The following is a 13,816-nucleotide window of genomic DNA, read 5'->3' as shown; positions in this document are numbered from 1 at the left end:
AGTGCATGCTGGCAAGGTGGTGCTGGGGAGGCTGCAGGTGGGCTGATGCATGTCAGTAGGGGTTGCTCTGCTGGAGCTCTCCAGTGGTCAAGTGCCATCAGCCAGCAAAGCAGCTATGATATGGTCCCCGAGGAAGCACCCTGGTTGGGCATCTGAGGCTGAAACTCCAGCTAGCGTGGCCAGGCTGGAGCCTCAGGAGAGGCCAGCAGACAGGGGACCACTCAGATTGGACTGGTCCCATCTCATGGGTAAGACCCTTCTCCTCTGTCTAGGTCTCATGGTCACCCTATGGTCAAAGTCTCCTAGAGGAGCACGGCAAGGCTTGGGGGATTTGTGTCCCTGGCCATGCTCGACTGCAGACATTTCTGCACCAAACCCTCTGGGCTCTGCCCAGGATGCAGCTCTATTCCTACTACCTCTCTAAGAAGCTCTTCCTGCCAGCCCAATTGTCTATGAGGGTTGTGGGGTTTCCTGCTGCCTGGATTCCAAAGGTCCACGGCAGGGGCAGGCTGCCTGTTCAACCCCTTCCCCAGGAGTTCCTGGGGGGTCAAGAACGAGCGTGGGTGCTTTGTAGCCCTGTGCAGGGTGTGCAGCTTCCTGACCCTTCAGCCAAGCATCTGCATTCTCCCTGTGTCCACTCTTAATGTAGGGTTTTCTAGATATGGAATCATATCGTCAGCAAAGAGAGAGAGTTTGACTTCTTTTTCTTTTGGGATGTGTTTCTCTTGCCTGATTCCTCTGGCTAGGACCTCCAACTTCTATTTCTTAAATATGATTGCTGCATACTAAAATGGTTTAAAAAAATTTGGCTGCTAAGTGTGAAAGTGTTAAATAGCAACTGTCATGAAATTAACAAAATTTAACAAAATTAAGGTGTTTCCAATATTAAAAAATAAATTTTCTATTTTTTTTTTAGTTTTTGGTTTGTGAGAGGACAAGTAACTTTTGATCTGATTCAGAACATGTCTTTGAAAGAAGAACTGTTTTGGAACATAACATAAAAATGTATCTCTCCATCTTATAAAAATTTAGTCTTTTTTGCCTAATAACTGACATTTAAGTTTTTTATTTTAGTTGCTGACTCAACACTTTATGCTTAAGTTAAAGGTGACCATATGTTTTTAAATTTATTAAAGCAGATTTCAATAAGCTATCAGAGAAGCCAATATTAAATTTAAAGCCATTGGAGAAGCCAATATTAAATTTAAGACTTTACTGAAATACTCAGGGACAATATCTAAGCTCAATGCAAAATCTTCAGCTGGCTTGTAAATTACTATTTATAACAAAAAAGTGCTACAATACAGTTAATAGCACTATATTTTATAAACAACATCATTTGTACTATCATATCATTTAACTCAATATCTGCTCACTATTATACTTAAGCATGATTATAATACATATAAACATGTGAGTTTTCCAGCATTAAGCAAAGCGTGATCAGAAATAATAAAAAATTCCTATTCGTTCACCTTCAGTAGATTCATATCATTTTCTTGTCATCATCAAAAGCAAAATTAAGTGTTTTCAAGATGCTGGATTATTACTATAATCTAAAAGAAACTCTATTCTTGTGCCATCCTCCCTTTTTACATAATTTTAGTTGTGTTGGAATAAATATTCAAAAAAAAAAAAAAACAAACAAACAGAAAACGTAAAGCAAAATAATAAAAATTCTTTTCTAAAACACACTGAGGAAAATGCAACATTCCTCTCAGGAACAGGGCCTTCCAGAACAAAGATTATTGAGGACCCTGTACCCCTAGGAAAAACTACTGGAGTCTCAATGGGCTTGAGGATGGGCAGGCACCACCAGGGAAGTGGGGAGGCCTGCAGAGCTTGACTAATGACCATCCTCATGTGTGGATTCTGATTAGTTGTGCCCACCACCCCCAAATTAGAGTTACTGCTTTAAAATAGTCCTCCCAGAATGAAACAAAAAAAGTTCTGCAAGCTGCCATACACAAATAATAATAATAATAAAACACATATGTGTATAAGCCTCCTTTGGCAGTAAAATAGCCAGGACTTGAATCAACAAGATCTGGAGGTTGTAATAACACCAAGAGAGAGCACACAGAACTGAGTCCTGGGTAAGGGTGGAGCTCTGGTGTCAGGCTGCCTGGACATGAGTGGCAGCTCAGTCAGTGCCTGGCTGGGCCAGTTAAATTACTTAATCTTTCTGTGCACTGATATCCTCCGGCACAAAATGAAGATAATAAGAGCACCTACTGCATGTCGTCAGGATGAAAAGAGAGGAGCACAGAGGGCCCTTCGAGCTATGTATGGCTCACAGTAAATGTTAACTCCTGTGATTTTTTTTTTTTTTTTTTTGAGATGGTGTCTCGCTCTATCGCCCAGGCTGTAGTGCAGTGGCACAATCTCGGCTCACTGCAACCTCTGCCTCCCAGGTTCAAGCGATCTCCTGCCTCAGCCTCCTGAGTAGCTGGAATTAGAGGCGCATGCCACCATGCCTCGCTAATTTTTGTATTTTTAGTAGAGATGGGGTTTCACCATGTTGGTCAGGCTGGTCTTGAACACCTGACTACGTACGTGATCTGCCCTCCTCGGCCTCCCAAAGTGCTGGGATTACAAGTGTGAGCCACCACACCCGGCCAACTCCTATGATTATTATGATGTCTGTACCGGTCAGTAACTCTGCAACTGGGGCAAATCTCTTCAGTTATGGGTACAAGTCGCCTCATCTGTAAAATGGGCAACAGTTATCTTTTATGACATTGAGTTGGTGGGAGATGGAAGCAGGATTGGGCCACTGAATCTTCTGAGGCCCATTTGAGTTCTGAGACATAGTTATTTAGCAGAAAAATTCTGCAATCAATACTGAGGAAACCCTGCCACAGAGCATGCTGGAGAGGGCACACGGTGTGCCATCACTGGGACAAATGACTCGCAAATAAGCATTAAGGTTCCAAATGTCATTAAATTTCAAAAGTGGCCTGAAGTTGTTTAGGATGAGACCAATGCTTTCCTTGTCATTAACACTTCCATTTGTTCCCAGTCCTGAATTAAAGGTGTATATTAATTTATATAGCTCCAGATCTACTGTGAAGGTTTAGAAACCATTTTGGAAAAATGAAAGATAAGAGAGAAGATAGGCAGTATAAACAATACTATTGTCAACTGTCTGGGGTGGATGGCTTAGCTTCCCACTCACTTCTCATTAGGCATCTAATCTAATTTTGTAAATGCTACTCCACCTATGTTTAAATACTTTTCTCTTAGTTTTTGGTATAACCAAAATCTCTCAGGGAAACCAGCCTAACTCCTAAGACCTGCTTCTTTGGGTTAAATGCCAGGGGCCTGAACATACCAGCTTCAAGTGTGGTGAAGTTCTGACCACTCCATTCACTCCATTTCCAGAAGTTGCTGGCATCAGCACAGCGTACTCGGGCCATATACTCTGTGGCAGGTTCCAGTTCACTTAAGAAGTACTCACCGTTCACCTTGATAGAAACATCGTACTGCTTGATCAAAAAAGAGAAGGAAGGAAAAAGGAGAAAAGAACAAGACAGAAGCATCAGTGAGTATATCCCAATTACAAAGGCGAACCAGGACACAGCAAATCCTGACCTGGAGGTCAGGATCGGTTCTTCTTTGGGGGGAAAAAAATCTCCAAGGCCCATTTCCTAACCATAAAAGTCTATGATTAATTTCATGGACCTTTTCAAACAGATGACCCACACCATTTGAACCTACACAGAAATAAGAGTTTAAAGTGATTTTATTCATCAGTGTCTCTGTTCAGGACAAAAAGGAATTTGAAAATTAAGCAGGGTTCTTACTTGCATCATTTTTCCTTCACCATGGAGTTCAATCTGACACAGATATGTGAAATTATTCCTCATGGAGTGCACCTTCCAGGTCATGATGGCGTTTGTGGCATTTACATTTTCAAAGTTGACACTAAAAGGATTCATTAAATAAACTGTCAAAAAAAGAAAAAGAAAAAGAAACAAAGAAAAAAAATTCAAGCATAGATCCAAAAAGACATTGGTAATAGTTTACTTCTTCATTCATTTGTTCAACAAGTATTTTTTTGTTCACTTTTGAGAACATGACAAACAAGAACTTACAGACAAGCTAGAATGAACCAACAGCCTTTCTCTCTCAAAGATTCTACTACACACATTGAACAAAATACAGAAAGAAACTACCTGAGGACTCTTAAAATTAAACACACGTAGGCAAATTGGGAAGGGGAGTCAAAACTTGGAGAAGGTGGCCCACAGGGGAGAACTGTAACAGAACTCAGAGTCTAACCAAAATAACATTAACAATGTCAAGGATATAATCCAAAATATGTAGAATGTGCTAGGAATGCAACATCTTTAGATGAGAGCGGGACTGGCCAGAACAGCCCAGGCTCTGTTCCAGTCCTCCCTAGAAACAGGATGTCCTTTAACACTTTAGTGCAGCGAGTCATGTATTGTCAGGATATAAAATCCAGGATGGATGCTTCTGAGGTCTCTCAGCTATGGTACAAGTGAAGAACTCAGAGATAAGATTCTGTTTGCCCTGGGCAGCTCTCCGCAACCTTGTGGACCAGCAGCAATACATCCCAGGCTTGTGTTGTCCCTTGCTGCCCATCTGATGGTAATAAGTCCACTTCATGTAACTTGTTGTGTATGAGTGTATTCTGTCAAACTGGATTCGGACAGTTGACAACCAGTGTACAGACAGCACCTGCTTCACAAAACTGGCATAGCAAGCAGGATTCAATTTGACAGAACAATGGCTCATTGGTGAAGTAGAAGGGGCAATACCCTATCTCATACCTGGCCCACGGCGGAGACATCAGACCAGCTAGATGTTTTATGAGGAAGAAGCAGTGATAAGAGAGACACAGGCCACACATACACCCCGAGAATGTGGGTGAGGTGGCTGCATGGACTGTGGCAGAGGAAAGAAGCATGGAAACAGGGGAGCTTAGTGCACATATGTGATTGCTCCTTCCTGGGTATTTAGATGCATCTGAAGGCATCTGAGAGGGAATTAAAAAGAGGTCCCCTGATGGTCCTTGAGACATCTGAGAGGGAACCAGCATGCACAATGCAGGCTTTCACAGAGAAGGAGACTCAAGATCCAAAGGACACACATAGATATAAGCAGTAAGCTCTCAAGCAACCTGGTTGGTGTGTTTGTTGGATAAAGGGACACTGTGGACCCAAATGGTGCAGTTGGGGTTGCAGCCAAAGTCTCTAGGTGCCTACTGAAGGCCACTGGCCTAATACTCTTGTTAAGAGAAAACAGAAAAAGAAGAAAATTCAGACTTTTCTGGGGTTCTTGGACCCTGGAGCCCACATGACAATATTTCCTTGTTCTTTTAGGTGAAAAATTAAACTGGTGACATTGGGAGGTTTTTGGAGAAACATAGTGACCCCCAAGATGCTTATCTGGTTGTGGGCAGGGCCCGCTGGGCCACTTCAGGTGCCAGTAACTATGGTTCCTACCACTCAGTGCATCACAGGCATTGGCATTTTGGCTGCTTGGGGCACAGAAAGCCACCTCCATCTGAAGGGGTACGTTCCCCCAACACAGCTAAGAATTTGAGCCATAACAGTGGGGCATATCCACTTCTGCCTGCCACCTAAGCTCCCCAAGTTCCAATGGCTTATTCAACAAAAGTAGTGCTATTATACATACTGAGTGGAGAATAGGACAGTACTTGTTAATCGAGTTAACCTGCAAAAGCCACAACCATGCACAAAAGTCAACAAACCTTACACACAAAAAGTACTTCTACAAGGACATCTGTCCAGCAACTGGATTATATGTTATATATGTTATAAACCACCCTCTCACAATATAACAGCCCAGTCTGGCTGGTCACAAAAGGCTCCCCAGGGCATGGAGACTAACCATGGACTATCACAGGCTAAATGCCAAGGCCACTTAAGCTGAACACCAAAGAAGAATCCCTGATATAGCCAAACAAAAGTGTTGCCCCTTGTGGCATCCTCTAATAAAAACGAGACCCAGCAGCTGGTAGGTCTCTTTGAGTACTGGAGACCACATATACGCAACCTGAGTGTCCTTTTGCTCTCCTTAGTCAAGGTGACCAGCAAACCCACCAATTTTAAATGAAGTCCTTTGCAACAACAGGCCTTGGAAGCCCTTCAGCAAGTTGTGGTCCAGGCACTGCTTTTAGAACCTTTAATCCCTGTTGGCTCAATAAAATTACAGATGTCCAAAACCTCCATGCATGCTGACTGGAGTCTCTGGAAAGAAAAAACCACCACCGGGATGCACCAGCCTCTCACATTTTGGATACAAAAGTTGCTTGAAGCAGCCCCCAGATACACCCCTTTTAAACAGCAACTCCTTGCTGGCTACTAGGCACTAGTCTCTGGACACTGAGCATCTTATGGCCAGAGCACCACACATGACACTACAACATGAAATGCCCATTCTTACTTGGGTTCATGCAAACTCCACCAATCAAATTAGACAGGCTCAACAGAGCTCAATTATGAAATGAAACTGGCACATTTAACATCATGTCCACCCAGGCCCCACGGGACCAGTAGGTTCCACGAACAAAGGGCTAGCTAACAAAAAGTGACCAAGTAACCTGTTGAGGATGTTTTGGCTCCTCCTATGGATTAAAAAATATGCCTACCAATGGTCTGGCATGGTTTACTGACAGTTCTGCCAAACTAAAAGCAGATGGGTTTCACTGGGCTGCCACCACCATCTGGCCAATAGATAGCCAACTTTTGACAGAGACTGGACGTGGACATTCTATCCAATAGGCCAAATTACTTGCAGTGGCAATGGCCATGCCAGCCACCTTTCTCACCATATCTTGCTGTATTTTCATAGACTCATGGGCCATTGCCAATAGCCTAGCCATGTTGTCAGAAGAAAAACAACTGAGTGACTGGACTGATTAAGGAATCCCCTGGGTGGGACGAGACTTATGGCAAGAGCTTACAACATAAAAGTTGTCAGAATCAAAATGGGGTCATTTATGTTAAAAAACAAAATCCTGAAAAATGAAGCCAGGTAAGGTCACACAGGATGGGCTCTCTTACACCAATACCTGAAAACAAAACTATCCTGAAATAACCTGTAAAAGCCACAACCATGCACAAAGGTCAACACAACCTTACACAAAAAAATACTTCTACAAGGATATCTGCCCAGCAACAGGATTATCCAACCTTACACTGACACCACCCTTGTTATTGATCCTTGTAGTCAAAAATAATTATCTGAAAACATTATGTAATCCTTCTCATTTTTTCTTTAAAAACCTTTGTCTCTGTTTACCTTCCTGAATGTACACATAGTCTTCTATGGCATGTGTATTCCCATTGCAATGTCTATTCCTGAATAAACATCATTTTCTTTTAGAGTCTCCCTCTCTGTTATTTAGATTGGCATACTGGTATCTCAGAAGCAAGACTAAGATGGCTAAAGAAAAGGCTCCATCGATCGTCCCACCTGCGGGATCACCAGATTTAACAATTACATGAAAAAAGCACCTTCATAAGACTGAAAAATCAAGTAGGCACTCACAGTACCTGGCTTCAACATCGTATCACTGAAAGAGGCACTGAAAAGGTGAAAAAAGATATTCTTCAATCACTGATGCCACCCCTCCCCTATTCCCTGGCAGCAGCCCTGTGTCATGGACAGAACCTCTGTGCACTTAGGACAGGGAGAGCTCAGTGACTGAGAGACTTTGCATGGAATTCAGTGCTGCCCAGTCACTGGCAAAGCAAGTAAAACTGGGTTGAACTCAGCTGATGTCCGCCTACAGAGGGAGCATTCAGATGAGCCCTAGCCAGACAGGAATCACCCATCCCAGCAGTCAGAACCCAGTGGTTCTGTCAAGGCTCACCACCGTAGGCTAAAGTGCTCTGAGGCCCTAAATAAACTAGAAAGCCAGTCTAGGCAACAAGGACTGCAACTCTTAGGTGAATCATAGTGTTGAGCCAGGCTTAGAGCAAGCAGACTTCAGGGAAAGATGACCTACTGAGACACTAGCTGGGAAGGCTTAAGGGAGTGTTTGTGCCACCCCTGCTCCAACCCCAGGCAGCACAGTTCGTGGCTCCAAAAGAAACCCTTCCCTTCCACATGAGGAGAGGAGCGGGAGGAGTAAAGAGGACTTTGTCTTGCATCTTGGATACCAGCTCATCCAAAGTAGGACAGGGTACCAGTCAGAGTCATGAGGCCCCCATTCCAGGCCCTATCTCTCAGATGACATTTCTAAAGACACACCCTGGGCCAGAAGAGAACCTGTTGCCTTGAAGGGAAGTACCTCACCCAAGCAGGACTAAAGAGCCCTTCGGTGCTGAATAACCAGGAGCAATACCCAGGTAGTACACCATGGGCCTTGGGTGAAACTCTGAGACTTGCTGGCTTCGGATGAGACCCACTATCGTGCCTACAGTGAGAGACACCCTCTGCCTAAGAAAAATAAAAGGGATTTTGTCTTGTACCTTAGGTACCAATTGGAGACAGGGGAGTAGAGCACCAAGTGGGCTCTTGGGGTCTCTGATTCCAGGCCTTGGCTCTTGGCTGGCATTTCTGGATCTGACCTGGTGCACAGAGGAGCCCACTGCCCTAAAAGGTGAATCCCAGACCTGGCAGCATTCACCACAAGCTGACTAAAGAGTCCTTGGGTCTTAGGCCAGGCGCGGTGGCTCACACCTATAATCCCAGCACTTTGGGAGGCCAAGGGGGTGGATCATGAGGTTGGGAGTTCAAGACCAGCCTGGCCAACATGGTGAAAGCCCGTGTCTACTAGAAATACAAAAATCAGCCAGGCATGGTGGCAGGTGCCTCCAATTCCAGCTATCCGGGAGGCTGAGGCAGAGAATTGCTTGAACCTGGGAGACAGAGGTTGCAGTGAGTCGAAATCATACCACTGCACTCCAGCCTGGGCAACAGTGAGTGAGACTCCGTCTAAAAAAAAAAAAAAAAAAAAAAAAATTATATAAATAGAAACAAGAAAAAGTTAAAAAGTAGAGAGACAAAGTTACAGGGTATAGTTTTTATTACTTTTCTTTTTGCCTGTTTGTTTAGTGTAAGCAGTATTATGTTATCAGCTTAAAATAATGAGTTATAATGTAGTATTTGCAAGCCTTACGGTAACCTCAAATTTAAAAAAAAATATGTATAATGAATATGCAACAAGGAAAAAGCAGAAAATTAAATCATACCACCAGGGAAAATCACCTGCACTAGAAAAAGACATGAAGAAAGGAAAGAAGAAAGAGAAGAACAGAAAACAACCAGAAAACAAATAAAAAAATGGCCAGAGTAAGACCTTATTTATCAATAATATTGAATGTAAATGGACTAAACTTTCCAATCAAAAGACAGAGAGTGGCTGAATAGATTTAAAAACAAAAGACCCAATGATCTGTTGCCTATGAGAAACACACTCAACCTATAAAGGCACGTATAGACTGAAGATAAAGGGATAGAAAAATATATTCCATGAAAATGGAAACCAAAAAGAAACAGGAGTAGCTTTACTTATGCCAGACAAAATAGATTTCAAGACAAAACCTATAAAGAGACACAAAGTAGGTCATTATGTAATGATAAAGGGGTCAATTCAGCAAGAGGATATGACAATTAGAAATATATACACAACCAACACTGGAGCAGCCAGATATATAGAGAAATATCAGAGCTATAGAGAATGATAGACCCTAATACAACAGCTGCAGACTTTAACACCCCATTTTCAGCATTAGACTGATCTTCCAGACAGAAAATCAACATAGAAATATCTGATTTAATCTTCACTATAGAACAAATGGGCCTAATAGATATTTACAGAAATATTTTGTACAATGGCGAGAGAATACACATTCTTCTCCTCAGCACATTGATCACTCTCAAGGACAGATTATATGTTAGGTCATAAAACAAGTCTCAAACAGTTTTAAAAATTGAAATAATAGCAGGCATCTTCTCTGATCATAATGGAATAAAACTAGAAATCAATAACAAGAGGAATTTTGGAAACTATAAACTACATAGAAATTAAACAATAAGCTCCCAAATCAAGAAATTAAGAAGGAAACTGAAAACATTCTTGAAACAAATGATAATAGAAACACAATGCACCAAAACCCATAGGATGCAGCAAAAACAGTACCAAGAAGGAAGTTTACAGCTATAAGTGCCCATATCAAAACAGAAGAAAAACTTCAAATATACAACCTAATACAGAACTAGAAAAGCAAGAGCAAACCAAACCTAAAGTTAGAATAAATAATAAAGATCAGAGATGAAATAAATGAGATTGAAATGAAGAAAACAAAAGACCAACAAAAGTGGTTTCTTTGAAAAGATAAACAAAATTGACAAATCATTAGCCAGACCAAGAAAAAAGAGAGAAGACCCAAATAAATAAAATCAGAGATAAGAAGAGAGATATCACAACTGATATTGCAGAAATTCAAAGGATCATTAGAAGTTACTATGAGCAACTATATGGCAATAAATTGGAAAATCTAGAAGAAACAGAAAAATTCCTAGACACATAAATCTAACAATATTGAACCGTGAAGAAATCCAAAACCTGAACAGATTCAATAACAAGTAACAAATTTGAACTTGTAATAAAAGTCTCTCAGCAAAGAAAAGCCTGGGACCCAGTGGCTTTACTGCTAAACTCTACCAAACATTTAAAGAAGAACTAATACCAATTCTACTCAAACTACTCTGAAAAACAGAGGAGAAGGGAATATGTCCAAAGTCATTCTACTAGTCCAGTATTACCCTGATACCAAAACCAGAGACAGATAAAAAGATGAAAACTTCAGGCCAATATCACCGATGAATATTGATACAAAAATCCTCAACAAAATACTCCCAAACCAAATTCAACAACATGCCAAAAAGATCACTCATCATGACCAAGTAGGATTTATCCCAGGGATGCAAACATATGCAAATCAATAAATGTGTTACATCATATCAACAGAGTGAAGGACAAAAACCATATGATCCATCTCTGAGCAGCCATTGAAGGGGAAGAAACTGCGGCGGGGTGCGTGTATGTGTGTGTGTGTGTATGTGCACGCATGTGTGCATGTGTGTGCATGCACTAGTGTGTGGACAAGGAGGTGGGGGCAGCTGAGTTAGAGTCCCAACTCTTGGACTCTATTTGTTATTCTCTTCTTTCTCCCCCACACCTATCTGGTGGTAGTGGGCATTTATATTTGCGTTCCTTTTCATTCATTTCTAAATCTCTTAAAAGTTTTGGGTTGGGGGTATTGGGAAAGGCAGGAAAGGGAAAAGAAGGAGAGTAGTAGCTGAAGAGGAAGAGGAGGACATGGAGATGAAGAAGATTAGCCTGGAGTTAGGGAATAGAGCCCCAGAGGAGGTGACAGAGTTAGTCTTTGATAACTGCCTGTGTGTCAATGGGGAAATTGAAGGTCTGAAAGATACTTTTAAAGAACTAGAATTTCTGAGTATGGCTAATGTGGAACTAAGTTCACTGGCCCAGCTTCCCAGCTTAAATAAACTTCGAAAATGGGAGCTTAGTGACAACATAATTTCTGGAGGCTTGGAAGTCCTGGCAGAGAAATGTCCAAATCTTACCTACCTCAATCTGAGTGGAAACAAAATAAAATATCTCAGTACAGTAGAAGCTCTGCAAAATCTTAAGAACTTGAAAAGTCTTGACCTGTTTAACTGTGAAATCACAAACCTGGGATTATAAAGTATTTTTGAACTGCTGCAGCAAATCACATATTAGATGGATTTGATCAGGAGGATAATGAAGCACCGGACTCTGAAGAGGAGGATGATGAGGATGGAGATGAAGATGATGAAGAAGAGGAAAATGAAGCTGGTCCACTGGAAGGATATGAGGAAGAGGAGGAGGAAGAGGAAGAGAAGAATGAAGATGAGGATGAAGATGAAGATGAAGCAGGTTCAGAGTTGGGAGAGGGAGAAGAGGAAGTGGACCTCTAATACTTAATGAAAGAAGAAATTCAGGATGCAGAAGATGATGATGACTATGTTGAAGAAGGGGAAGAAGAGGAAGAAAAAGGTCTTTGAGGGGAGAAGAGGAAATGAGATGCTGAAGATGATGGAAAGGAAGAAGATGACTAGATCATTCTAAGACCAGATTCTCTAATGTTTCTGCATGTGCAATAGAGTGATCATACCTTTGTTTCTTCATGTACAATAGCTATCCCTACTGAAGATAATGTGTAAATTTTTAGAGGAAAATTATGGTTTTACTATTTTTGCCTTATCATTCCAAATAAGAACTAGTCTGTTAATGATCATATTGTATGTAGAGAAGAATTTTCATTGACTCCCATTGTGGAATTCCCTAGCAATTTATTTAGACTTAATTTTCTAAATTCAAGCTTACTGTATTAGTCATTTTTAGCCCATAATTAAAACATGATCACTTAAAAAAAATATGATCATTTCAATTGATGCTAAAAAAGCATCTGATGAAATTCAATATCCCTTTCATGATAAAAGCACTAAAATAACCGGGTATAGAAGGAACATATGTCAACACAATAAAAGTCATATATGACAGACCCATAGCTAGTATCATACTGAATGGGGAAAAACTGAAATCCTATCCTCAAAGATTGGGAACAGGACAAAGATGTCCACTTTCCCCACTGTTATTTGGCATAGTACTAGAAGTCCTTGCTAGAGCAATCAGACAAGATAAAGAAGGGAAGGGCATCCAAATTGGAAAGGAAGAAGTCAAATTTTCCTTGTTTGCAGATGATATTATCTTATATTTGTTAAAACTTAAAGACTTCACCAATAAACTATTAGAACTGATAAACAAATTCAGTAAAGTTGCAGGATACAGAATCAATATACAAGTATCAGTAGCATTCCTATATGCCAACAGCAAAATATCTGAAAAAGAAATCAACAAAGTAATCCCATTTACAATAGCTACAGATAAAATTAAATACCTAGGAATTAACTTAACCAAAGCAGTGAAGTATCTCTACAATGAAAACTACAAAATATTGATGAAAGAAATTGAAGAAGACTCAAAAAAGGAAACATATTCTATGTTCATGGATTGGAAGAATCAATATTGTTAAAATGTCCATTCTACTCAAAGCAATCTACATAGTTACTGCAATCCATATCAAAATACCAAAGATATTCCTTACAAAAATAGAAAAAAAAATCCTAAAATTTATATGGAACCACAAAAGACCTAGAATTGCCAAAGCTATCCTAAATAAAAAGAACTAAACTTCAGGAATCACATTAGCTGACTACAAATTATACTATAGAGCTATAGTAACCAAAACAGCATGGTAATGGCATAAAAACAGATACATAGACCAGTAGAACAGACTAGAGAACCCCAAATAAATCCATACATCTACAGTAAACTCATTTTTTACAAAGGTGGCAAAACACATACATTGGGGAGAGGACAGTCTCTTCAATAAACAGTGCTGGGAAAACTGGATATCCATATGCAGAAAAATCAAACGAGACACCTATTTCTAGCCACATACAAAAATCAAATCAAAATGGGTTAAAGACTTAAATGTAAAACCTTAAACTATGAAACTACTACAAGAAAACATCGGGGAAACTCTCTAAGACACTGGAATAATTTATGCAAGTAAAATCCATTGAGTAATACCCAACAACCACAGGCAACCAAAGCAAAAATGGACAAATAGAATCTCATCAAGTTAAAAAGCTTCTGCACAACAAAGGAACAATCAACCAAGTGAAGAGACAAACCACAGAATGGAAATAAATTTTTTCCAAACTACCCATCTTATAAAGGATTAAGTAACCAGAATAC

The 13,816-nt window shown here is 40.6% G+C and overlaps 1 protein-coding gene and 1 pseudogene across 4 annotated transcripts in view; one reads left to right on the top strand and one right to left on the bottom strand.

Annotated features, from left to right (window-relative positions):
- OSMR (oncostatin M receptor) overlaps positions 1-13,816 on the bottom strand; it is a 94,761-nt gene that overhangs the window by 27,828 nt on the left and 53,117 nt on the right. For 3 of the 4 annotated variants that reach the window (XM_023216485.3, XM_023216486.3, XM_023216487.2), the window contains 2 exons: positions 3,807-3,949; positions 3,335-3,485 (listed from right to left, as the gene is read on the bottom strand). In XM_023216485.3, the coding sequence (XP_023072253.2) occupies positions 3,335-3,485; positions 3,807-3,949 (294 nt within the window). Of the gene's footprint in view, positions 1-3,334; positions 3,489-3,806; positions 3,950-13,816 lie in introns of all 4 variants that reach the window. The other variant, XM_023216484.3, reaches the window with a different exon arrangement.
- Positions 11,327-12,111, top strand: LOC111545501 (annotated as a pseudogene).

The sequence above is a fragment of the Piliocolobus tephrosceles genome, chromosome 4, assembly GCF_002776525.5.
Source record: "Piliocolobus tephrosceles isolate RC106 chromosome 4, ASM277652v3, whole genome shotgun sequence".
In the NCBI taxonomy this organism is placed as follows: Eukaryota; Metazoa; Chordata; class Mammalia; order Primates; family Cercopithecidae; genus Piliocolobus; species Piliocolobus tephrosceles.
This window is presented reverse-complemented; position numbering and strand designations above follow the sequence as displayed.